The sequence below is a fragment of the Heptranchias perlo genome, chromosome 1, assembly GCF_035084215.1.
Source record: "Heptranchias perlo isolate sHepPer1 chromosome 1, sHepPer1.hap1, whole genome shotgun sequence".
Classification (NCBI taxonomy): domain Eukaryota; kingdom Metazoa; phylum Chordata; class Chondrichthyes; order Hexanchiformes; family Hexanchidae; genus Heptranchias; species Heptranchias perlo.
This window is the reverse complement of record NC_090325.1, coordinates 44,245,119-44,271,527: the sequence shown is the minus strand read 5'-3', so window position 1 is coordinate 44,271,527 and position 26,409 is coordinate 44,245,119. Positions and strand designations below refer to the sequence as shown.

At 45.3% G+C, this 26,409-nt stretch overlaps 1 protein-coding gene across 1 annotated transcript in view; it reads left to right on the top strand.

The window, feature by feature from the left end:
• dnai1.2 (dynein, axonemal, intermediate chain 1, paralog 2) overlaps window positions 1-26,409 on the top strand; it is a 240,567-nt gene that overhangs the window by 194,637 nt on the left and 19,521 nt on the right. The window contains exon 19 of the mRNA XM_067991157.1: window positions 3,197-3,382. Within this exon, the coding sequence (XP_067847258.1) occupies window positions 3,197-3,382 (186 nt within the window). The remainder of the gene's footprint in view (window positions 1-3,196; window positions 3,383-26,409) is intronic.

Below are 26,409 nucleotides of genomic sequence, written 5' to 3'. Positions count from 1 at the left end.
TACTTTTGCCTACATGTGACTCCAGTCCCACATATATGGATTAATGCCCACAGGACAACTAGGAATAGGCAATAAAATGTTGCCCACATGCCAAGAGCAAATGATTTAAATAAAACTGCGCCATCTCCTGGAACCAGACTTTGCAACTTGGCAGTAACATAGGTAACTGTTGCCAGGGTATACTAGATAAACACATGAGGGAGAAAGGTATGGAAGGATAAGCTCATAGGGTTAGATGAAGTAGTGAGGGAGGAGGCTTGTGTGGAGCATAAACACCGGCATGGACATGTTGGGCCGAATGGCCTGTTTCTGTGCTGTACATTCTATGCAATTCTATGTAAGTAGTGGTAAAAGTGTTGATGCACTTAACTTGTTTTGCTACAGGCTTCTTGCAATTGTGCCAAACCTTAGCTCTACCTTCCACAACCCTGTCAAACCCCAGATTCCCCTCCACAATGATGCCAGATCAAAGGCCTCAGTGGGAGATAGGCAGAACCCCGGGAGGAACAGCGAAAACATATATTCTAGGCTTTAATAATGACAGAGGATAAAAATTCAATATTCTGGTAAAGGAATACTTAAAATAAAGGCCACCATTCACAGTTTTCACAGAATCACCAAAGGACCAGTAAAAATCTTAGAATACATTTTAATAAAAATGGAATTTGACTTAATCAGTCATGAGAAATCAGTGGCCCAGAATTATCCCCTACATGGCATAAACAGCCCTATTGTTTAATTCTTCTGACTCACTATAGAGGAATGCCACAGCAGATCTATTCTCTCTTTTTTTAATTATACATATATGTTAATGAACAATGAAATATCTTTATAATGAACAATAAAAGGTCACAATCTCCACACTAAACATTTTTATAGATAACTTTTACACATACACTTTTCTTATAATCTTTTCTAACTGAGAGTTAGCTCGTTCACCTTATCTATCTGTAAAAATTTGAATCAATTTGATACAACTCGGCCCAACTCTATTCTGTTAACTCAACTTAATGAACAGTTCCAGCCACTTAAACACCCTTTGAACAGTTGCTGATTGAATTTGAATAACTGAAACTAGGATTCAAAAATAATTGGCTGTCATGCACACAATTGAACCAATTGCACATTGTTCATATATTTGAAATATGTGGCTTGATTCCTCTCTCATGCCTGTAACCTCAGAACCAGAAATTGCAATATTTGTAGCAATTTAGGCAGAGACAGTGCAGCTAGCTTTTGAACTTAAGACTGAAATTCCACAGACCCGTTTGCAATACAATTACCTGTCTTTGGACCTACCTCACTCAGCACTGCTGCTGAAATTTTTACTGTGGGCAATTTGTTCCTTCTTAACCCAGGTTAGCTGACGCAAATTAGGAACATAGGAACAGGAGTAGGCCATTCAGCCCCTCGACCCTGTTCCGCCATTCAGTTAGATCATGGCTGCTCTGTATCTTAACTCCAACTTGGTTCCATATCCCTTAATACCCTTGACTAACAAAAATCTATCAATCTCAGTTTTGAAATCTTCAATTGACCTAGCCTCAACAGCTTTTTGGAGGAAAGAGTTCCAGATTTCCACTACCCTTTGTGTGAGGAAGTGCTTCCTGATATCACCCCTGAGCGGCCCAGCTCTAATTTTAAGGTTATGGACTCCCCCACAAGAGGAAATAGTTTCTCTCTATCTAGCCCATCAAATCAAGGCCAGTATATCCTTCCTGAGGTGCGGTGCCCAGAACTTAACGCAGTACTCCAGATGTGCTCTAACCAGAGCTTTATAGAACTGTAGCATAACTTCCACCCCTTTGTATTCCAATCCCCTTGAAATGAAGGCAAACATTCCATTAGCCTTTTTAATTATTTTTGTACCTGTCCACTAGTTTTAAGTGATTTCTGTACATGGACCCTTAAATCTCTTTGCTCCTCCACAGTTCTGAGCTTCTCACCATTTAGAAAATACTCTGATCTATCTTTCTTAGGTCCAAAGTGGATGACCTCGCACTTCCCCACATTGTACTCCATCTGCTTCAGTTTTGCCCACTCACTTAATCTATCATTGTCCCTTTGCAACTTACTGCTTCCATCTACGCTACTTACTGTGCTACCTAACTTAGTGTCATCAGTAAACTTGGCTATACAGCTCTCTATTCCTTCATCTAAGTCATTTATAAATATAGTGAAAAGCTGTGGCCTGAGTACAGATCCCTGGGGGACGCCATTAGTCACATCCTGCCAATTGGAGTACATACCCATTGTCCCTACTCTCTGTCTCCTACCTCCTAACAATTCCTTACCCACATGAAAAGGTTGCCTCCAATTCCATATGCTTCCATTTTTCCTAACAGTGTCTTGTGTCCTAACAGTCTCTTGTGTTATGGTATATCAATATATACCATAGGCATAGGCATAAACTTCTTTGCGGTGTTTTCATGTGTGTGTTTCCTGGCATTCAGTATATTCAGAATATGTAATATATCCTTTGGCAGTTTAATGGTGGTGTCTATCAGAGCTGATGTATTTGTTGTCTTCTATTGTTTATTTCAAATTCAAATCGGATTTGAACCTTACTAATCTAAATAAAAACCTAATCTAATTATATATGAATGCTAATCCCCAAAATTACTCAATATAGCACAAAGGAGCTAATCTGGCCTCTCCCCAAGCAGAGGAACCAAGGAGCTACCAGAAGTGTGCTCAACCTGATGAGGGATCAGTGCTGGCACATTTACTGGCTCAAGCCATTTTTATGATCTAGGCACCTTCCTTGCATGGGCCCACCCTCTGACAGAGCCTTGCACTGAGAGCAGTGCACGGAAATCAAAGCACAGTTGCAGGCACTCCTGGCTGCCAGCTTCAGGGCCTTATTCATTCTTCTTTCCCATCTCTATCCTATCTTTATTTAGTTAACTTTGTGCTTTTCTACCTAATGTAGCATATCAGATCTTCTCTAACCTTTCTCTCCTTAAATTTGTCATTAGCCTCAACAACACCCAAACAAGTAAATGGATCTATGGCATTGGACAGTTTAATTTTATTTTATTCCCTCACCTTCTCTTTCGATCTTAACAGTTCATACACCATTCTTTAGCCAAAATGCAAACCTCAGTCGATTACTTCCATTGAGCATTAATTTTATTGAAAAAATGTTCTGCATTATTTCCTGCGTTAATTTTTCAACATCTTTTCTACTTATCAGATTCATGTGTTTGACCTGAATGTTAACAAATATGAACCAATCTGCGAGCAAGCTATTGTGTCCAAGAAGAAAAATAAACTCACACATATTGCATTCAATCCGACCCACCCTATTATAATGGTAGGAGATGAGCGCGGTGGTGTGACAATCTTGAAGCTATCTCCAAACCTCCGAAAACAACCAAAGGTAAGACAGTTTCTTAAATGTCCAATTAAATGTGTAGCAAGTTACCACTTTTTTTTATAATGTCTGTGTTAGTTAGCTTCATTAGCTCCAAAAGCAACTTCAAATAAAAATAATTCTATTATTTTTTAAAGTTATTTGAGTACCCTTTTGTTAAATTCTGAGAACATAGGGGCTAATAATACAAACTCTGACACCGTCGAGCTGCTGTGCATTAGGGGCTGGCTGCTCACATTATGGAGTGCTCAATATGCACAATGCACAATAACACAACGCAGAAGTGCCTCATAAGTTGTATGCAAAGCTCATTAGCGCCCCTTTTTTGATGAAGATGAGGAGTTTTCATCAGTTGAGTGCAGTTCTGAACAGTGGTCCATGAAATTGCCACCACAAGAGAACCTCTTTCCATCAGCCGAATCCTTCCTCTTAAAGGTATATTGTATTTGGTGTTTGCAAGACATTGCTTCTCTACTATATTACTGTTCTTGGACAAAGGAAGGCAGTGAGACTTCTTGCTGCCTTCCTGGCAGCTTCTTAAAGCTGTACTACATCTATCATCTATGCATTATAGCACAAGGCTAAATATACAAGGAAGCACCACAGGTATGCCATTTAGAACCGAGATGAGGAGAAATTTCTTCACTAAGAGGGTGGTGAACCTGTGGAATTCTATACCACAGAAGGCAGTGGAGGCCAAGTCATTAGATGTATTCAAGAAGGAGGTAGATATATTTCTTAATGCTAAAGGGATCAAGGGATATGGGGATAAAGCAGGAACAGGGTACTGAGTTAGACGATCAGCCATGATCATTTTGAATGGCGGAGCAGGCCCGAAGGGACGAATGGCCTACTCTTGCTCCTATTTTCTATGTTTCTGTGTTTCTATATATGAGCAGCATGCATAAAGCAGTGGTCACAGCTGCACCCTCTGTTTCCTGTCACTTAGCCAATTTCGTATCCATGCTGCCACTGCCCCTTTTTTGCCATGGGCTTCAATTATACTGACAAGCCTATTATGCGGCACTTTATCAAAAGCCTTTTGGAAGTCCATGTAAACCACATTAACCGCATTGCCCTCATCAACCCTCTCTGTTACTCATCAAAAAACTCAATCCAGTTAGTTAAACACGATTTGCCTTTAACAAATCAGTGCTGGCTTTCCTTAATTAATCCACACCTGTCCAAGTGACTGTTAATTTTGTCCCGGATTATTGTTTCCAGAAGCTTCCCCACCACCGAGGTTAAACTGACTGGCCTGCAGTTGCTGGATTTATCCTTACACCCTTTTTTGAACAAGAGTGTAACATCTGCAATTCTCCAGTCCTCTGGCATCATCCCTGTATCTAAGGATGATTGGAAGATTATGGCCAGTACCTCTGCAATTTCCACCCTTACTTCCCTCAGCAACCTAGGATGCATCCCATCCGGACCTGGTGATTTATCTACTTTAAGTACAGCCAGCCTTTCTAGTACCATCTCTTCAACAATTTTTAGACCATCCAGTATCTCAACTACCTCCTCTTTTACTGTCACTTTGGCAGCATCTTCTTCCTTGGTAAAGATAGATGCAAACTACTCATTTAGTACCTCAACCATGCCCTCTGCCTCCATGTGTAGGTCTCCTTTTTGGTCCCCAATCAGCCCCACCCCTCCTCTTACTACCCGTTTACAATTTATATGCCTATAGCAGACTTTTGCATTCCCTTTTATGTTAGTTGTCAGTCTATTCTCATAGTCTCTCTTTGCCCCACTTATTTCCTTTTTCACTCCCTCTCTGAACTTTCTATATTCAGCCTGGTTCTCACTTGTATTATCAACCTGACATCTGTCATATACCCCCTTTCTCTGCTTCATCTTACTCTCTATCTCTTTCATCATCGAGGGAGTTCTGGATTTGGTTGCCCTACCTTTCCCACTCGTGGGAATGTACCTGGACTGTACCCGAATAATCTCCTCTTTAAAGGCTGCCCATTGTTTGATTACAGTTTTGCCTGCCAATCTTTGATTCCAATTCACCCAAGCCAGATCCGTTCTCAACCCACTGAAATTGGACCTCCTCCAATTAAGTATTTTTACTCTCGATTGCTCCTTGTCCTTTTCCATAACTAATCTAAACCTTATGATACTATGATCACTGTTCCCTAAATGTTCCCCTACTGACACTTGCTCCACTTGACCCACCTCATTCCCCAGAACCAGATCCAGCAATGCCTCCCTCCTCATTGGACCAGAAACGTACTGATCAAGAAAGTTCTCCTGAACACACTTCAGAAACTCTTTCCCCTCTCTGCCCTTTACACTATTACTATCCCAGTCTATATTAGAATAATCAAAGTTCCCCATTATCACTACTCTATGGTTCTTGCACCTCTCTGTAATTTCCCTGCAAATTTGTTCTTCTATATCCTTCCCACTATTTGGTGGCCGACAGAATATATCCAGTAGTGTAATGGCTCCTCTATTGTTTCTTAACTCTAACCAAATAGATTCTGTCCTTGACCCCTCAAGGATATGCTCTCTCTCCAGCACTGCAATATTCTCTGTAATCAATACTGCCACCCCCCTCCTTTCATTCCTTCCCTATCTTTCTTGAACACCTTGCATCCAGGAATATTTAATATCCAATCCTGCCCTTTTTTGAACCAGGTCTCCGTTATCGCCATGACATCGTATTCCCATGAGGCTATTTGCTCCTGCAGCTCACCAACCTTATTTACCATGCTTTGTGCATTTACACACATGCACTGTAAACCTGTCTTAGCTGTCTTGTATTCTCTCTTAGTCTGATCCCACCTAATACCATACTATTTCTTACTCTAGTGCTATTTGTCTCTCCCAATCCTTTGTGCACCTTGTTTCTCCTTTCCAATGCTACATCTTGGTGCCCATTCCCCTGCCAAATTAGTTTAAACCCTCCCCAACAGCAGTAGTGAACCTCCTCGCAAAGACACTGGTCCCAGCTCTGTTGAGGTGCAACCCATCAGGCCTGTACAGGTCCCAACTTCCCCAGAACCGGTCCCAATGCCCCAGGAGTCTAAAACCCTCCCTCTTGCACCATCTCTCCAGCCATGCATTCATCTGCTCTATCCTCCTATTTCTATACTCACTAGTGCATGGCACCAGGAGTAATCCAGAGATTACTACCTTTAGATCCTGCTTATTAATCTCTTTCCTAGCTCCCTAAAATCTGCCTGAACACCTCATCCCTCTTTCTACCTATGTTAACTATTTTAAGTGTGGACTGTCATTCCTTCAGGTTTTAATTGTTGGAGATTTTTTAAAAATGTAAAAGTATTTTTTAAACTTTTTTTCTGTCCCTTTTTTCTCTCTCTCTTAATCCATTCTTTCTTTTCCTCTCTTTATTTCTCATCCTGTACCTGATTTGACATTGAATTCACCCACTTTAACTTACAATTCCTTCTCTGTACTTGAGCTGTTAATTTTGCAATCCTTTAATCTGATTGATTAAGGAGATACATAGTTGCTTCACTCAGGTCCCAGATGCCCTGTAGAGACCACCATGCTGTTTCCATCTTGCACTTCCAGCATCTTGCGGCACAAAATATCATGGAGATTAAACAGGCATGGGCAAGTCTAACTAATGGCGGATGCCATTCGTTGCCCGGTTACAGCAAATTCTGGGCCATTATTAGTTTTTAAAAAATGGTAATAGAGAAAATGGGACTTAGGATAGATACATTTCCAGAACGTGATACCACCCCAGGTTATTAAAAGAAGTAGATGAGGAAATTTCCGAAGCATTGGTTATAATCTTTCAAAGCTCTCTTGATTCGGAAATTGTGCCGTTAGACTGGAAAATTGTTAACGTCACTCCATTGTTTAAGAAGGGTGAGAGTTTAACAACATTTGTGGGGAAGCTACAAGAATCTGTCATTAAGAACAGAATAACTGAGCACTTGAACAAATGTGAGTTGATATGAGCCGGCATGGCTTTGTTAAAGGTAAGTCATGTCTGACTAATCGAGATAATTTTTTTGATACAGCAGACAAAGAAGTGCCTATGGATGTTATGTAGATGGACTTCCAGAAGGCATGTGATACGGTTCCACACAAAAGATTACTGGCAAAAAGGAGAGTGCTCAGAATTAGAGGGAGCCTTTTGACTTAGGTTGGAAATCGGTTGGGAGGGAGGAGACAGAGAGTGGAGATAAAGGGCTCAATTATCGCACCCGCGATCGGGTGCGTTCGTGGCGGGGGGGGGGGGGGGGTGCGAAAATCTGGGATTCCCGGGGCGGGTCCAGAGCCCAGCTCCAACCGGCCCCATTTCCAGGTTCCCCAGTGATGCGCTCACATGTGCGCGCAGCCCCCGCATGTGGGACTCCCGCCGGCAATTAAAGCCAGCGGGGTGCCACTTAAAGTACTTGAACAGGTACTTCAGGTTGTTTACAGACCTGATTGACCTGATATTTTAGGAGGGATCGGATTTTGCAATTAACTGAGACTGTTTCCCGTACTGGGGGAAACACTCCCAGTTCAAATGGACATGTTGCAGCCACCAGCCTGTGGCAGCTGCAAAGGTCCATTTGACAGGTGGGGGGGAAGACCCTCACTCATTGCAGGAGACCACTCTGTCATTTGGACAAAGTTTGGCCTCCAGCACCCTCCTCCTAACAATCGAATGCATAAACTTGCACACTTACCCCGGTGTCCAGACACATTTACCTACCTTGCGGACCCCCTCAAACTTCCGGATGGGGGCCGCCGGAGCTGCAGTCATGACCTCCTCGGAGGGCGAACAGCATCACCAGCCTTGCCGGCCATGCCGTCCACCTCTGACACGTGGAGCTCCACAACACAGTAGGAGGAAGGGCAACCGCAGAGAGAGATGCGTCGCAGAGGGCACTACCCTCGCCACAGGGGCTACAGACCGAGGCTCAGCTTCCTGGACCTCTCTGAGCAGCAGTGCACACGGAGGCTCAGAGTCATTCGACATGTAGTCGTGGACATCTGCAGCCTCCTTCATGCTGAGCTGCTCCCGCCTGGCCCGAGCACCATCTACTTACCTGTCGCTGTCGAAGTCACCACTGCCCTCAACAACTTCTCCTCCGCATCCTTCCAGGGCGCCACCGGGGACATCGCCGGCGTCTCTCAGGCGAATGCACAAAAGAGCCCTGCAAATACACCTACACCCACTCTGCAGTGACACAATGGGTGGCATCAAGTGTGCGTGTTCATGGTGAACCCCATGAAAGGGACCTATTCCACAAGCCAGTCAAGAATGGGCAACTCATGGCAGTAGTGGTGATAATAATAATATTTATTGTGCATGTGAAACAAAACAAATATAAATGAAAAACATGACAAATCGTCGGACACCCTTGTGCATTCCCTTTGTGCTCACAAAACCTTTGCCTTGTGTTTCCGGGAACCCCTACGTGGTGCTACCCCTGTGGCTTCAGCAGAGGTAGTGGCAGGTTGCTTTTGTCCATGCCCTGACCGATGAGGTGCTTTGGGCCGACGCCCTCTGGGTTTGGCTGCCCTTGAGGGCCCCTCCAAAGACTGCTCCACCTGCACCTGTGCAGGGACAGACTCAGCCACCTGGAGAGGGGGCAGCATTGCGGGTACTGGTTGAGAGGGGGGCAACGGGTGAGACGTGGGAGTGCTTTGAGTGGCGTCCCCACTTCCATGTCCCCTTTCACCATCATCTCGCTCGTGGCCCAGGCCCACACCACTCCTTCCACCCTGCTGGATGGCAGTTTGGAGGACTTGTGTGAGGCCTTGGAAGGCCACCTGTAAAGTATCTGTCAGCCTGTTCAAGGCGGCAGAATATTGCTCACCCTGAATCCGAACGTCCGTTGTCAGGGCCTGAATGGACTCATTGTTGAGCCGTGCTTGACGCTCGAGGGAGGCTAGCCTTTCCTCTACCGCAGACATTCCCGCACCTACCCGCGACACTATCTCAGAGATGCCTTCACGTCCCTGCGACACTATCTCAGAGATACCCTCCTGTACCTGTGCCACCATTCCCCTCATGCAGGAGTTGGACTCCTCCATCCTCTGCACGATTGTGGAGAATGCACGTCGCACCTGTTCCAGCACCTCGGCAATGTGCTGCTGCCCCTCAATGACTCTCCTTTTCATGGCTGGCTCCCAGGGTTCAGCATCTAGGTCCAGCTGAGCAGAGCCTGGATAAGCGTGCTCCCACCGACGCGGACTCTCCACGGCTGCCCCTGCCACCAGGGTCTGCCTGTGCTCACATGTGCGTGGTGAGTCACCATGTGCAAGCCCAACTAAGTGAGGACGGGGATCCACTGAGGTGTATGTATCTGTGCTGGTGGTTGCATGGCTCAGATGTGACGATGGACCCTCAGAGACCGGCAGGTCCTCTGAGGACTCGCCCTCCACGTTCACGGCACTCGCAGATGGCCCTGCAAGAGAACAGAAAGCAATATTAGGCATGTGGACAGATGTTGAGGTGCTGCAGATGCCAAGTGATGCTAAGATCATTCACTATCATGAGTGCTGAGTGTTAGCTTTCTGTCACCAGCTGCTTGTGCAATCCCAGCCTCGGCATCCGCCACGGACAGGCACTCCAGCATGCGGCTGATGTCCAACGCCTGCTGCTCCGTGTCCGTTAGGACCACCTGGTGTGGCGGGCCCCTTCCGGTTCGTGCCCTCCCCCAGGCGTTCTTGCATCTCTTCTCCTATCAAGGCAAAACACAGAGGCGTGATTGAGTGATGGTTGTATGGTGAGCCACTGCATGCATTGGTGTGGGTGGGGTTGAGCGTGAGGGAGATGCATGGGAGGGTGCGTGTGCAACATAGCCATGATATTGTATGAGGATTGGGTTGCGTGGTAGTGTTCGAATGGGGACAGGGGTGGTGAGTACGTGCAGGCAAGGTGAGGATGATAGTTGAGTGGATGTGAGGAGTGATGCGAGAGCATTGTGGTGGCAATGCAGAAGGGGTTGTGTGTGGTGGAGGTGATGTGGAAGACGGAGTGTGGGAGAATGCGTAAGTATACTCACTTTGCCTAACCTGGTTAGATCATTAAATCTCTTCCTGCACTGGACCCAGGTTCGTGGCACATTGCTGTAGCTGGTGACCTCCTCGGCCACCTCCAGCCATGCCTTCTTCGTGGTGGAGGGAGGGCACTTCCTCCCATCAGACGGGAAAAATATTTCCCTCCTCCTCCTCACTCCATCCAGCAGCAGCTGGAGTGAGGAGTCTGAAAATCTTGGGACAGCCTTCCCTCTGGCGTCCTCCATGGTTCAGCATTGGTTGTTTGCTGCAGGAGGAACATTGGTGGACTGCCCCTTTAAATAGGGCTCCTCCAGCTGACAGACCTTACTGCGCACGCGCAGTCCGCCCGCCGTGCAGCTTACCAGCGGGAAACCCGGAAGCACAGGTAAGTGGCTCCAATTAGCCTGTAATTGCGTGCGTAGCACACTGATTTCACCGGGCGCGTTACCCACGCGCCCACTCGACCCCCCGCTGAGAACCCGCCGCCCTGCTAATATCGGGCTCAAAGGGTATGTACTCAGATGGGCAGGATGTGATAAGTGGTGTTCCCTAGGGGTCTGTTCTGGGGCCTCAACTTTGTTGCCACATTTACTAACGTCCTGGATGAAGGAATAGAAAGTTGTATATCCAAGTTTGCAAATGCCACTAAATTAAGAAGGACAGTAAGTAATGCAGATGAGAGCAGGAAATTGCAAAGGGACATAGACAGATTAAGTGAGTGGGGCAAAACTATGGCAGATTGAGTTTAATTTGGGCAAGTGTGAGGTCATCCACTTTGGATCTAAGAAAGATAAATCAGAGTATTTTCTAAATGGTGAGAAACTAGGAACTGTAGAGGAGCAAAGAGATTTGGGAGTTCATGTACACAAATCATTTAATGATAGTAGACAGGTACAAAAAGCAATCAAAAGGCTAATGGAATGTTGGCCTTTATCTCAAGGGTGCAGGATTACAAAGGAGAGTAAGTTATACTTCAGTTGTATGGAGCCTTGGTCAGACTCCATCTGGAGCACTGCGTTCAGTTTTGGGCACTGCATCTTAGGAAGGAGATATTTACCTTGGAAGGGGTGCAGCGCAGATTCACCAGAATGATACTGGGGCTTAGAGGGTTAAATTATGAGGACAGGTTGCATAAACTTAGCTTGTATTCCCTTGAGTTTAAAAGGTTCATTGATGATCTACTTGAGATGTTTAAAATGATAAAAAGATTCAATAGAGTAGATACAGAGAAGCTATTTCCTCTGGTCGGGGAATCCAGAACAAGGGGGCACAATCTTAAAGTTAGAGCTGGACCATTCAGGAGTGGAATCAAGAAGCACCTTTTTGCACAATGGGTAGTGGAAATGTGGAATTCTCTCCCCCAAAAGTCTGTGGATTCTGAGTCAACTGAAATTTTCAAGACTGAGCCCGCCAGATAGGCAAAAGTATCTAAGGATAGGGATAAAAGGCAGGTAAATGGAGTTGAGGTACAGATCAGCGATGATCTAATTGAATGGCGGAGTAGGCTCGAGAGGCTGAATGGCCTACTCCTGTTCCTATGTTCCTTTCACAGCAAAAGATCCTCAGATCCAGTGAGCTGCAGCTGAGAGCCCTCCTTTTATATTGTTCCAGGAGCTCTCAGTCACCAGTCCCACCAGTTTTCAGGTTAAAATACAGTTATGACCCCGTTTGCCTGGGGCAGTTACCTGACATGGAGCCAGAAACTGGTGAGTTAAAATGGTGGAGGGGAGGAACGGTGCGGGAAGGGTGCGTGGAGTCCCCGGACGCAAATTTAACCCCCCACCTGCACTGTTCCCACTGAGTAGGCTGGGTTAAAATGGCTTTTTGATCTGCTTATGGAAACTGCCTTTGTACACAAGTGAAATGTTTTGGGCAAATGCCTGAATTGTAGCAGCAAGATTACCTAACAGGGAGTTTGACCATTCTGGAACAGGCTGCTCACCATGATTGGAATCTTCTTGTCAATGTGGGAGAATGAAGGGTGGAAGAATGTTATAGTTGACTCTCCTCCCAAGGGAACACTTCCATTTGACTGATCACAAAAAAGAATTGACTGCAATGTAAAACTAGTCTGGAACCCATTTAGTAAGAAGGTTGGATGGGTTACACTATTATAAAGTTAAATATTGGGCAGTATCGGCACAACTCTAAATGTAAGACACTCAGACTGCTTATGGGAGTGACCACCACTGTCAAAATGGTAGTAGTGGGCAGTATCGGTACAACTCAAAATGTAACACATTCGGACTGCTTATGGGAGTGACGACCACTGTCAAAGGGATCCCGAGCTGTACCCGAGAGAATATCTAGGGCAACACCCAAACTTATAACACATTGAATGAAAATTAAGAGTGGCACTTAGACATAGTTCCTGGAGGGATACAGCGAGAGTACCTGGTTCGAACTGCAACATTTCCAAATGGGTGGGAGAAATTTTAATTGGAAAAATAACCAAATTTTGTTCTGCTGCAACGTCTCGTGCCTTTATATACATGGTGCATTCTGAATGAAAGTTGGCCACAAATTCCTCGGATTGGGTCAATCATTAACCAAGACATTTTTGTATGAACTATTTCATATTTACCTTTCCCACCTTCAAAAATTATTCTTTTCTCCTGGGCTTCGTGGCACTGTGGACCCTACAGTTTCCCACCCAAATGGTCATTCTTCGTGAGTGAGTGTAAGTAGACCATTCAACTGCAGAGGCGTCACAACCACATTTGACATTCACATGCATATTTTCCAGCTGGACAGTGATCTGGAGCAGGAGCTCTGGTCAATTTTCCTCCTAACCCAAAGGTACTGATATATTTCTTTTTTACTGGAAAAATCTGCTTAAGCATCAGTGATACTTTAGCATGACCGACTGAAAGGAGCCAAAGGGGGGGGAAATCCAATGATTAGTCTAAAAAGTGTCCATGGCTGTGTCTGACATTGATTTATTGGCAAACTCAACAGCTGAAATAGATGAAAAATGGTATGTTCTCAATGAATTTCAAGGCATACATCAAATATCATGCCCTGACAATGACCTGTATGTCTCAAAGTGCTTTCATTTAAAGTGCAATTAAGCTACAGGATAACGGCTTAAATTTTGCAAAGGCTAGCCTGAGTTTATTGTTCTCATTTAAATTTGAGTGTTCTTGTAAACTGAGCCAATTCTGAATGGCCAACTCTTAAGATGAGATTACTTGCCAGTATTCTTATTCAAAATTAGGACCACATTATAGGACCACTTTTTTATTCAGGGCCTACCTTGGGGTATAAGTCAGGTGGTATGACATGATTATGCACCTGACCATTAGCATGCTGGCTCCAGGGCTAGTCACGTTTACACAGTGTGGGCAAGCTCCAAGCATCAGGAATGCTTCTCTCTGGAAACCTACCCAAGTATAGGCAGAAAAGCATAATCACTCTCCAGTCCTCCAGCACACATCCATGCTCAATAGAACCCTGAAATATAATTTCCAGAGCCTTTGTAATTTCCTTCCTCAACTTCTTTAGGATCCTAGGATATATGCCATCAGACTCTTGCACCTTTTCTTCCCTTAGCTTAATTAACTGATCTAAAAATGTTACCAAAGGATGGAGGTCCTGTTTTCTGCAAAAGGCCTTAAGCTGAGTGGCTTAGGCTTATGGTAGGGTGATAGCCTATAACATTATTGTAAACAGCACCACTCAACAAACTCGGCTGTAGTGTTGCTAAAGGTTAGTGATCACATCACATGCGCCAAAGTAGAAGACTGCACCATGACTTCATGATAATTATATATATGAAGTACATTATGGCATGTACAGTAACCACAGCTAAAAGTACATCAAATGCTTCAAATGAACATCCATTATGTGTCAGGGTGCTCTATGCAATAGCTCCCTTAACCTCTGGATGCTGCTTCTCTAGTATCCTTGCATGCTATTCCCTCTAGCAAATCCTTCCATCTATTTCCCTGCATTATGTATGTTGATACACACACAACCATTAGGGCTGCATGCTAAATTTTGAGCTATATTTGCAAAGGACTGCACATTACATGAGTGAGAGAAGGCACACAAGATTGAGCCTCCCCATACTCCATCATCTGACCTCTTTGTCAATGTGACATATGACTCCTGTCCCAGATCAACGTGGTTGACTCTTAACTGCCCTCTGAAGTGGCCTTGCAAGCCAGTCAGTTGTATCAAACTGCTGCAGAGGTTCAAGAAGAAAGTCCACCACCACCTTTTCAGGGCAACTGGGGATGAGCAATATATGCCGACCTTGCCAACGATGCCTACATCCAGAGAATAATTTTTTTTTAAAAGGTTGCAAACAGTTTGGTTGAGCCTGAGATAGTGGCTGTGGAGGAGGATGGAGTTGGTAGCAAGGTTTCATAGTTTGTGGCAGGGGCTGAAGACTGGTTTCAGACCTCCCAATGCTTAGCTAGAGGAAATTGTGACTCATCCAAGATTGTATGTGAGACAAGCAGTCAGACAGGACATAGACAAGCAAGATAAGAGGGTTTGTCAGCCCTAATTGTCTTTTCCTGTCCCTAAATGTTCTTATGTTATATATAGCCTGTGATATCAAATATTTTAATAGTTTGGAAATGAAAGTAGTATGAAGGCTATTAAACATCTCCTTAAACGGTTATGGTTTCCCAAATGTAGCTAGCAGACCCCAGGAGGAGATACTGATGCTGCCAAGCAAGTATCCTCACTGAATCTATTATGTGTGTAATCAGCAGTCGGATGGTGATAATAATAACTGACCAGGCAAGATTCATTTCAACTAAATAAAAACTTTCATTGATATATTTTTATGTAAGTAATATTCTTGAATGCTAAACTAGAAGAATGAAAAACTGCTGCTTCATTTTCAGCTTTGATGAATGTATCAAATGATTTTAAATTGTTAATGTGGCAAAAAGCAGGAATCCTGCAACATAGTTTTCAAGAGTGCAATTCCAACTGATGTCAATCCTTTTGCATCACTGAGTTGCTAAAGCTTGAAAATAATTTGATTTAGTCATAGAAAACTGAATCAAAATGATGAAATTGATTTTAATTGTTATGCCCTTTAGTTGAAAAGAGTCACATGAACATGGAGCGTGACCCATGCCATAGACAATGTGACATTGTTCGTTTTGTCTGCTGCTGCATCTTTTTCAAACTGTAATTTAAACTGTTGATACTGGTCGTCATTGATAGTGTTAGTCAGTACTTGCCCCGAACAAGAAATTTACTCTGAAGTTTGTTCAATGCCTTCCACAAATGGATATAAGTAGCCAGCATGATTAAGTATTGCTCATACGTTTTTTTCTCTCTGTGAGGGAGATAATGTGGTCTTGCTATGCGCTTATCAGAGGCACATGACTGACTTTGCACCAATGCGATGTCGACTAACTTAAATAATCTGTCCATGCTCCCAGCGCTTAATGTGCTAGGGAAGTGCTGAGGTCACAGGAGTGTATTACCCATGCTAGCAGCTCATGAATAGCTGCTGGCCACCCTTAAAGTTATGCCTGCATTTTAGAAAAAGAATAGTTGGACGCAGAACAGCCCCATTCACAGATCAAGCATTGAAGGCCTTGTTGCAGGAGGTCCTGCAACAGAGGGTGTCTCCATATGGAAAAAACAACCATCCAGAGTGCCATTTTTCAGCATGCCTTTCTTGATGTGCCTAATTAAATCAAGCACTTAGCATCTGAATTGCTTTTCAGGCACTTCAGCCATACTATGGAGCGTTTTCCAAATTTACATAAAATTTGCATCCACAATGAGCCTTGTGCACAGTGCATGCACAGGCTTGAAGCACCTCTGAGTTGCTTTTACTGTGTGGTGTGCATCGAGGTGGCAAATAGGCCTCAGCCCTCCGTGTCCAATACTGTGGGCTCTGGCAACTGATGTGGAGCAACGTTTGGATGCCTCCAATTGGACTATTGATCCCGTTCACTCGTGTCTCAGGCATTGCACGTGCTCCAGTTTTGCTGAAGCTGCCTTGAGTCTGACTGCCCTATGCCAACACTCTGAGAATCAGACACAATTGAACCTAGAAGTTGTTAGAGTGTTTGGAGTATGTGTTCTTTATTTATGTATCGCTATTTTTTTGCAGAGGTTAAACTCAGAAACGCTTGTCCCGAAATTCCTGAGCTTAGGAGGGCGCCGCTAAGCTTAAACTGGACAGGGGTCCTGAATTTGGGATGGGATCCAGTTCCTGACTGGGTCGCCTCTCTTTTTTCTTCCAAGAAGAAAAATTCCATCCACAGTAGGGGCAGACTCTTCTTGCATCCACCCTACCATGCTGAATTCAGGAGAAGACGAGGGACTGGTGGGATGGCACCACCCACCAGAAATCCTGCCACTTCCACTTTCTTTGTCCCCAACGCAAAGTACACCCGCAAGTTGGGCTCAAAATGCCAGTTTCCAAATAGCAGTCAATTGCAGAGCAATCTATTGTCATTAGGAAAGTGACAACTTTACAATAGTGCTTTTTTAAAAAAAATTAGCAATCATCGGCCAGAATGGCCCGTGCCCCCACTTGACGGAATGGTAATGTGCCATTCCGAAATTCCTGGGCACCCACAGGGTAGATCCAAGGTATGCTGGAAATGGCCTGGGTACCCACCTCTTTATGAAAATGACCCCATCACCAGGGTTTGGATGGGTTTAGGGCCATGGCAGACCATCACATTTTGCGGTGGTGGATTGGGGCTCCAGGAATTTCAGGCCCATTATATTTTCATTATTAAAAATAAAGGAGGTGAAATTGGTTAACACCAGTAGTGCAAAACGGACTGATAGTGAATTGGCAGCCTGTTTTACACCACGCCCAATTTCCTTTTCCATTGACTTCAATAAATGGAAGCAGATGCAGTTTTCATTGGAAAAGAAAATCAGGCAGGGTATAAAATGGGCTGCCAATTTGCTGTCAACCCGTTTTGCGCTAATGACCTTCACCAATTTCACTCCCAAAATATGGTTTTTGGACTCCTTTTGAGCAAGTTATTTATTAATTTACTATACAATGCCATTGTTTTGTCTGTCACTTGCTGGTGCCAGCATCCACTCAGAATAGCTGCTATTATGACACTGCAACCTTCCTGGAACCAAACTCTGTAGCTTGTGTTGCACAAAATGATGTATTTTTTGAGTTATATGTACCATGAAACCAATGGTGTCCTCAGGAAAAGTTGTTTGGATATAGTAGTATGTTGGAAAGATTAGAGGTCAAGGAGATCTCTGAGAAACAAGAGAGGGATGGATACTTAGAGACTGGGAAAAGATTAAGCGATCTTGGACCAAGCACAATTTTCTGATTGATAATGCACAATTTTTGGACACAAAGTGGGTGATGCCAATCAGAAAATGGGGTCAAGAGCTGTTATGCTGAATCTCTGCCCAGTTTTTGCCCCACCCAATTTCATGATTGTGATATAAATGGCCCTCTGGAAATAAATGAAGCACAAATGATGTTGTGATCTCATCTACACTATATTCCAGCACTTCTGTTGGTACAGTGCTGCACATAAAACATCTGTCCAGGCTTGCTAGCGATAGAGTTGTATATAGAAGTTCATTTCAAGAGCCTAGTATTAGAATTCTTGAAACAAGTGAAAAAAAATTCAGAAAAATGACCTAATAATAGTTTAATGTTTTCATTTAGATTTTCTGAAATCTTTGTGGCAATCATTGTGCTGATGCTTTTTTTCCTAACAACTCCAATAACCCCACAATGGGTTTCCTCATGAGAATCACCATGGGCTCAATTTTCGGATGTCCGAGCGGGTGCGTTCGTGGCGGGGGGGGGCTCTGAAAATCGGGGATTTCCGGGGTGGGTCCGGAGCCCGGCTCCAACCCGCCCACTTCCGGGTTCCCCAATGACGCGCTTAGATGCGCGCGCAGCCCCAACATTCGAGACTCCCACCGGCAATTAAAGCCGACGGGATCCCACTTAAATCAACTAATTGGATACTTCAGGTGGTTCGGAGACCTAATTTGTAGGATATTTTAGGAGAGGTGGGATTTTCAGGTCAACTGAGCATGTTTCCCGTACTGGGGGAAGCACTCCCAGTTGAAATGGACGTGTTGCAGCCATCAGCCTGTGGCAGCTGCAAAGGTCCATTTGACAGTTGGGTGGGGGGGAGACCCTCACTCATTGCAGGAGGCCACTCTGTCACTTTGGACAAAGTTTGGCCTCCACCACCCTCCTCCTAACACAAAAAATCACAAACTTGCAACCTCAATCCCGGTGTGCAGACACATTTACCGACCTTGCGGACCCCCTCAAACGTACATCTTCCGGATGGGGCCGCCATAACTGCAGTCATGACCTCCTCGGAGGACGAACAGCATCACCAGCCTCGCCTGCCACGCCGTCCGCCTCTGACACGTGGAGCTCCACAACACAGTGCTGTGACACATCCACCTGCACAGCAAGATGGGAGGGCAACCGCAGAGAGAGATGCGTCGCAGAAGGCACTACCCTCGCCACAGGGTCTACAGACCAAGGCTTAGCTTCCTGGACCTCTCTGAGGAGCAGGCACACGGAGGCTCAGAGTCACTCAACATGTAGTCGTGGACATCTGCAGCCTTCTTGATGCCGAGCTGCTCCCGGCTAGCCCGAGCATCATCTTCTTACCTGTCGCTGTCAAAGTCACCACTGCCCTCAACAACTTCTCCTCCGCATCCTTCCAGGGTGCCACCGGGGACATCGCCAGTGTCTCTCAGTTGTCTGCACAAAAGAGTCCTGCAAATTTGTCCACAAAAAGCAGGACAAATCCAATCCGGCCAATTACCGCCCCATCAGTCTACTCTCAATCATCAGCAAAGTGATGGATGGTGTCGTCGACAGTGCTATCAAGCGACACTTACTCACCAATAATCTGCTCACCGATGCTCAGTTTGGGTTCCGCCAGGATCACTTGGCTCCAGACCTCATTACAGCCTTGGTCCAAACATGGACAAAAGAGCTGAATTCCAAAGGTGAGGTGAGAGTGAGTGCCCTTGACATTAAGGCAGCATTTGACCGAGTGTGGCACCAAGGAGCCCTAGTAAAATTGAAGTCAATGGGAATCAGGGGGAAAACGCTCCAGTGGCTGGAGTCATACCTAGCACAAAGGAAGATGGTAGTGATTCTTGGAGGCCAATCATCTCAGCCCCAGGGCATTGCTGCAGGAGTTCCTTAGGGCAGTGTCCTAGGCCCAACCATCTTCAGCTGTTTCATCAATGACCTTCCCTCCATCATAAGGTCAGAAATGGGGATGTTCGCTGATGATTGCACAGTGTTCAGTTCCATTCGCAACCCCTCAGATAATGAAGCAGTCTGAGCCCGCATGCAGCAAGACCTGGACAACATCCAGGCTTGGGCTCATAAGTGGCAAGTAACATTCGCACCAGATAATTGCCAGGCAATGACCATCTCCAACAAGAGAGAGTCTAACCACCTCCCCTTGACATTCAACAGCATCACCATCGCCGAATCCCCCACCATCAACATCCTGGGGGTCACCATTGACCAGAAACTTAACTGGACCTGCCATATAAATACTGTGGCTAAGAGAGCAGGTCAGAGGCTGGGTATTCTGTGGCGAGTGACTCACCTCCTGACTCCCCAAAGCCTTTCCACCATCTACAAGGCACAAGTCAGGAGTGTGATGGAATACTCTCCACTTGCTTGGATGCTGCAGCTCCAACAACACTCAAGATGCTCGACACCATCCAGGACAAAGCAGCCCGCTTGATTGGCACCCCATCCACCACCCTAAACATTCACTCCCTTCACCACCGGCACACTGTGGCTGCAGTGTGTAGCATCCACAGGATGCACTGCAGCAACTCGCCAAGGCTTCTTCAACAGCTCCTCCCAAACCCGTGACCTCTACCACCTAGATGGACAAGAGCAGCAGGCACATGGGAACAACACCACCTGCACGTTCTCCTCCAAGTCACATACCATCCCGACTTGGAAATCTATCGCCGTTCCTTCATCGTCGCTGGGTCAAAATCCTGGAACTCCCTTCCTAACAGCACTGTGGGAGAACCGTCACCACACGGACTGCAGCGGTTCAAGAAGGCGGCTCACCACCACCTTCTCAAGGGCAATTGGGGATGGGCAATAAATGCCGGCCTCGCCAGCGACGCCCACATCCCATGAACGAATAAAAAAAAATACACCTATGCCCACTCTGCAGTGACACAATGGGTGGCATCAGTTGTGGGTCTTCGTGGTGATCCTCAGGAAAGGGCATTATTGCACAAACCAGACAAGATTTGCAAAGACGTGGCAGTAGTGGTGATAACAAATTTTTATGTTTTTTTGCAAAACTAACAAAAGTAAATCAAAAACATGACATTTTGTCTTACACCCTTGTGCAACCCCTTTGTGCTCACAAAACCTTTGCCTTATGTTTATGGTACCCCTACGTGGTGCTACCCCTGTGGCTTCAGCAGAGGTAGTGGCAGGTTGCTCTTGTCCATGCCCTGACCGATTAAATGCTTTGCGCGGACGCCCTCTGGGCTACGGTGCCCGTGAGGGCCTCTCCAAAGACTGCTCCACCTGCAGGGACAGACTCGGCCACCTGGAGAGGGGGCAGCATTGTGGGTACTGGTTGAGAGGGGGACAACGGGTGAGATGTGGGAGCACTTTGAGTGGTGTCCCCACTTCCATGTCCCCTTTCACCATCATCCCTCTCCTGGCCCAGGCCCACATCACTCCTTCCACCCTGCTGGACGACAGTTTGGAGGACTTGTGTAAAGCCTTGGAAGGCCAGTTGTAAGGTATCTGTCAGCCTGTTTAAGGTGGCAGAATGTTGCTCACCCTGAATCCGAATGGCCGTTGTCAGGGCCTGAATGGACTCATTGTTGAGCCGTGCTTGAAGCTCGATGGAGGCTTGCCTTTCCTCCATCGCAGACATTCCTGCACCTACCCGCGACACTATCTCCAAGATGCCTTCACGTCCCTGTGATACTATCTCAGAGATACCCTCCTGTACCTATGCCACCATTCCACTCGTGCAGGAGTTGGACTCCTCCATCCTCTATGCAATCGTGGAGAGTGCGCGTGGCAACTGTTCCAGTACCTCGGCAATGTGCTGCTGGCCCTCGATGACTTTCCTTTTCACGGCTGGCCCCCAGGGTTCAGCATCTGGGTCCAGCTGAGCAGAGCCTGGAGAAGAGTGCTCCCACCGATCCGGACTCTCCACGGCTGCCCCTGCCACCAGAGTCTGCTCATGCTCATGTGCGTGGTGACTCACCACGTGCAGCTATTGAGGACGGGGACCCACCGAGGCCGGCAGGTCCTCTGAGGAATCGCCCTCCGCCGTCACAGCGCTCGCGGTTGGCCCTGCAAGAGAACGGAAAGCAATATTAAGCATGTGGACAGATTTTGAGGTGCTGCAGATGCCAAGTGATGCTAAGATCATTCGCTAGCTTGAGTGCTGAGTGTTAGATTTCTGTCACCAGCCGCTTGTGCACTCCCAGTCTTGGCGTCCGCCACAGACAGGCACTCCAGCGTACGGCTTATTTTGAGTGCCTGCTGCTCCGCGTCTGTTAAGACCTCCTGGTGTGGCGGACCTCCTCCAGTCCTTGCCCTTTCCCGGACATTCTGGCATCTCTTCTCCTATCAAAGCAAAACACAGAGGCGTGATTGAGTGATGGTTGCATGGTGACCTGCTGCATGCATTGGTGTGGGTGGGGGTGAGCGTGAGGGAGATGCATGGGAGGGTGTGTGTGAGATATAGCCATGAGATTGTATGAGGATTGGGTTGCGTGGTAGTGTTCGAATGGGAACTGGGGCGGTGAGTAAGTGCAGGCAAGGTGAGGATGATGGTTGAGTGGATGTGAGGAGTGATGCGAGAGCATTGTGGTGGCAGTGCAGAAGGAGTTGTGTGGTGGTGGAGGTGATGTGGAAGACGGAGTGTGGGAGAATGCGTAAGTATACTCACTTTAGCTGACCGGTTCATTCATTAAAGCGCTTCCTGCACTGGACCCAGGTTCGGCACACATTGCCGCTGCTGCTGGCCTCCTCAGCCTCCTCCAACCAGGCCTTCTTGGTGGCGGAGGGAGGACACCTCCTCCCATCCGATGGAAAAAAGTCCCTCCTCCTCACCCCATCGAGCAGCACCTGGAGTGAGGAGTCAGAAAACCTTGGAGCAGCCTTGCCTTTGGCGTGCTCCACGATCCAAAATTGTTTCTTTGCTGCAGGAGGAGCATTGGAGGACTGCCCCTTTAAATAGTGCTCCTCCTGCTGATAGCCTGTGATGCGGGTGCGCAGTGCGCCTGCTGCGCAGGTCTGGAACGGGAAACCCACGTGCCCAGTCGACCCCCCGCTGCCAACTCGGCTCCCTCCTAATATCGGGCCCCATTTATCTGTTCTTTTCAGAAAAAGGAAAGACCAATGGAGGGATGCCAAGGAGATCAAGCAGCATCTTAGACACTGTGCACTAACACATAGATTTTTAGGACTTCTTACCCTTTTACTCTAGATCTACTTTGCTTCTCAGACTACTCTCGTAAGTGAGGCCTCGCTCCTTACAGCCTCAAAAGTGTTCGTACTTGCCCTAATATCCAGGTAAGTTTGATTGTTCACCGAGGATAATGAATAGAAAACTTTTCTCTTTTTTTAGCTACCGGTTCTATCCTATGCCTGCAGAGGATCCTCAAGAAATGGCAGAATGACACAATGCTTTTACTTTGAACTGAATTTATTGAACAATAACTAAACAAGTAAATAAATGTAATATATATGTATATATTTATAGTTGATATTAAATTACGTTAACTCCTCATATAGGAAAAATAATGAAGAGTTTACAAACTCTATCATGAACTATGTTTTATAACTTTTACATGTGTATTTTTTAACTATGAAAATCTCTGGTTCGCTGATTTTCATCAGAAGTTCTATTTCAACAAACCGTTCTTCAGACTCCAGACCAAACTCAAAGATTTTGATGAGCTCCAAGCTAATAAATACTCCAAAACAGTTGCGAGGGCTTTTGTAATTTGAATAACTGCCTCCTCATTTCATAATGAGCTACCAACTAGATACATATCTGATCCGATCACACAGGGTATGTTTATTTTTGAAATGTGTAGCTTGATTACTCCCTCAAGCAAATTACCCAGTAACAGATAAATAGTCCTCAAGGATTTTAATTAATTTTTATCTCCTTATATACTATAATTGAATTAAAGGAGCTAATACCAAACTGAAACAAGACTTTGTCACAGCCCACACAAGGATCTGCAGAGGCACGCATACCTCCATTTATTAGAGGACCAATGCTTTGGGGGGCTGCAATTTACAAGGGGCACCATGAAAGAATTGTATTGTCTGACTCAACCTTCTCTATAGGCATGACACTGTCAGTGGCTATCAAAATCACTGTTCCTCACACATCAGCAGACACACTCCCAATCACAGCTATTTCTATTTTTTATTTGTCTTTGGGATGTAGTGAAGCTGCATTTATTGCCCATTCCTCACTACCCTGAGAAGGTGGTGGTGGACCTTCTTGAACTGCTGCAGTGTTTCTAGTGCTGGATCTCCCATGATAGTGATAGGTAGGATATTTTAATATTTTGACCCAACAATAATGTCAAAGTTAGAATGGTGTGTGACTTGGAAGGGAACTTGGTGGTAATAGTGTCCCTTTAATATTGCTACTCTTATCCTTCTCGGTGGTAGAGGTCTTGGGACTGAGAGAGGCTAGCAAAATAAGTTTGGTGAGTTACTACACTGTATACTGTTTTGGATTTTATAATTAGGGGCATAGAATGTAAGATGTAAAGAACTATGATAAATTTGTACAAAACTTTGGTTAAGCCACAGCAGTTGAGTATTGTGTGCAGATTTGGATGCCCCATCATAAAAGGACATTAAAGTCATAGACATATACAGTGTTGATTCACAAGATGCTGCCAGGACTGGGAAGCTATAGTTATGAGGAGAGTCTTAGATACTGGAGGTAAAATTAGTCTATGCCAGTAGCGCCAAATGTACTGATAGCAAATCAGCAGCCCGTTTTACACCACGCTCGATTTTCTTTTCCATTGACTTCAACAATTAACAATTGAGAATTTTTGCTCACTAAAAGGTCCAGCATACAAACTTTCATTTCAGCGACCTTTTACCTAAAGAAATATTCTAGAAACAAGCAAATACGTAAAGCCTGGATGTAAAGCTGAAGAAAATTGACCCTTCTGTTTTTATCCAAAGTCAGCCTAGCTCCCTGTTCAGTTTTGCATTCATTGTCCTTGCTGGAAAATACCGGCCTAGAAATTCGACCATGTAGTGCCGTTTTTCAGGCGCTACATGGCCTACTAAGGCCCCAAAATGGCGGGCAGGAAGCGCACCATACTTCAGTCCGGAAGTGCACCAACGGCCATATTGGGTAAGGACAAACAAGAGGGGTCGTTTACCCATGCCTGAAGTAGGTGTTAGGACCTTTGCATGTGCAAATAAGGGATCTAACACCTGTTTGTGGTCCGCCCTCCAAGATTGGTTTGTCCTGAGGCAGCCAGCGCCATCGCAGGCTGCATTCAGGGACACCAGCCCTAGAGATTGCCTGCAACAAAGAAGGTAAGTAACTTATCTGAATGTGGAACCGGGAGGAGCAGGAGTGCTCCTTCCGATCGCACGTTAAAGGAACCAATCGTTGCTCCCAACCACCAATTACAGACCCTCCGAAATTAAACCCGCTGAATGCAGACCCCCACCCTCCTCTCCCGACCCTCACTCACCCTCCCCCTTTGCCTCCTCTCCCAACCCCCAATCACCCTCCCGAATTTCTAGGCCACCACGCCTTAAAATGGCTACATGTGGCTAAGTGGCTACACTTAGCTTATGATAGCCTAATGTAATTTGACTTTTCATTCTTTTCTCCTGATTTCTGATACTTCCCAGCTTCCATCCCATCATACTTTTAAATATTTCAAGTTGCACACCTTCAAACAATGTTTTTCTTTCCACTGTGTTTAAGCTCAGGTCTTGAAGTCTCTCGTAACTCAACAATTGAAAACCTGTAAATCTCTATTTCTTCAGGAGCTCATGTTTTTTTTATCTCTGTATGATCTTTTCTTTTACATTCCATTTAACTCTAGATTTTATTATCTAATGGAGCTGGAAGAGAAGGTTATTGTTCTGAACCTATTAAAGGTTGGCAGAGCTATCGCCTCGACCTATCGTTAATGGGTTTAATTGACGGCATCGTTTATCAGATGATTTTTTTTCATACTGTGCTTCAATGCTGTGGTTTTGCTGATTGATTTTAGCCAGAATGTTGTAAAATATCTTTCTATTTTTAATTAATTTTACAACACCAAGTTATAGTCCAGCAATTTTATTTTAAATTCACAAGCTTTCGGAGGCTTCCCCCTTCGCCAGGTGGAAGGGGGAAGCCTCCGAAAGCTTGTGAATTTAAAATAAAATTGCTGGACTATAACTTGGTGTTGTAAAATTGTTTACAATTGTCAACCCCAGTCCATCACCGGCATCTCCACATCATATTTTTAATTAAATGACTTAACATTTCCTAAAATACACACACACTAATTGGTGACTACTTTGCTAATTGGTGATCTCTTACATAGGTAAGCCTTAAATAGTAGATGTAGTAATTGATTTTCCAGTGTGTGTAGGAGTGCTGAGGCAGTTCTCTGACTCTGTCCATTAGAATTAATAGTCTTGAGCGACTCTAAACTTTGTATTACCGAGGAAACATTATTTGGTGTTAAATTGTGTAGGATAAAGTAAGTAAGTGAGGAGGAGGAGGACAGTAACTCAGTTATACTTTTCTGTAGCAAATTATAATAATAGAGCTAAATTAGCTCCTTTATTTATAGCAGTGAGAAGAGTAAGTACTAAAAAAATCAATGTATTTCCTTTTACCTTATATATATCAAAATACTGTAGGTACAATCATAGAATCATAGAAAGTTACAGCACAGAAGGAGGCCATTCAGCCCATCGTGTCCGTGCCAGCCGAAAAAGAGCTTAATCTCATTTTCCAGAACTTGGTCCGTAGCCCTGTAGGTTACGGCACTTTAAGTGCTTATCCAAGAACTTT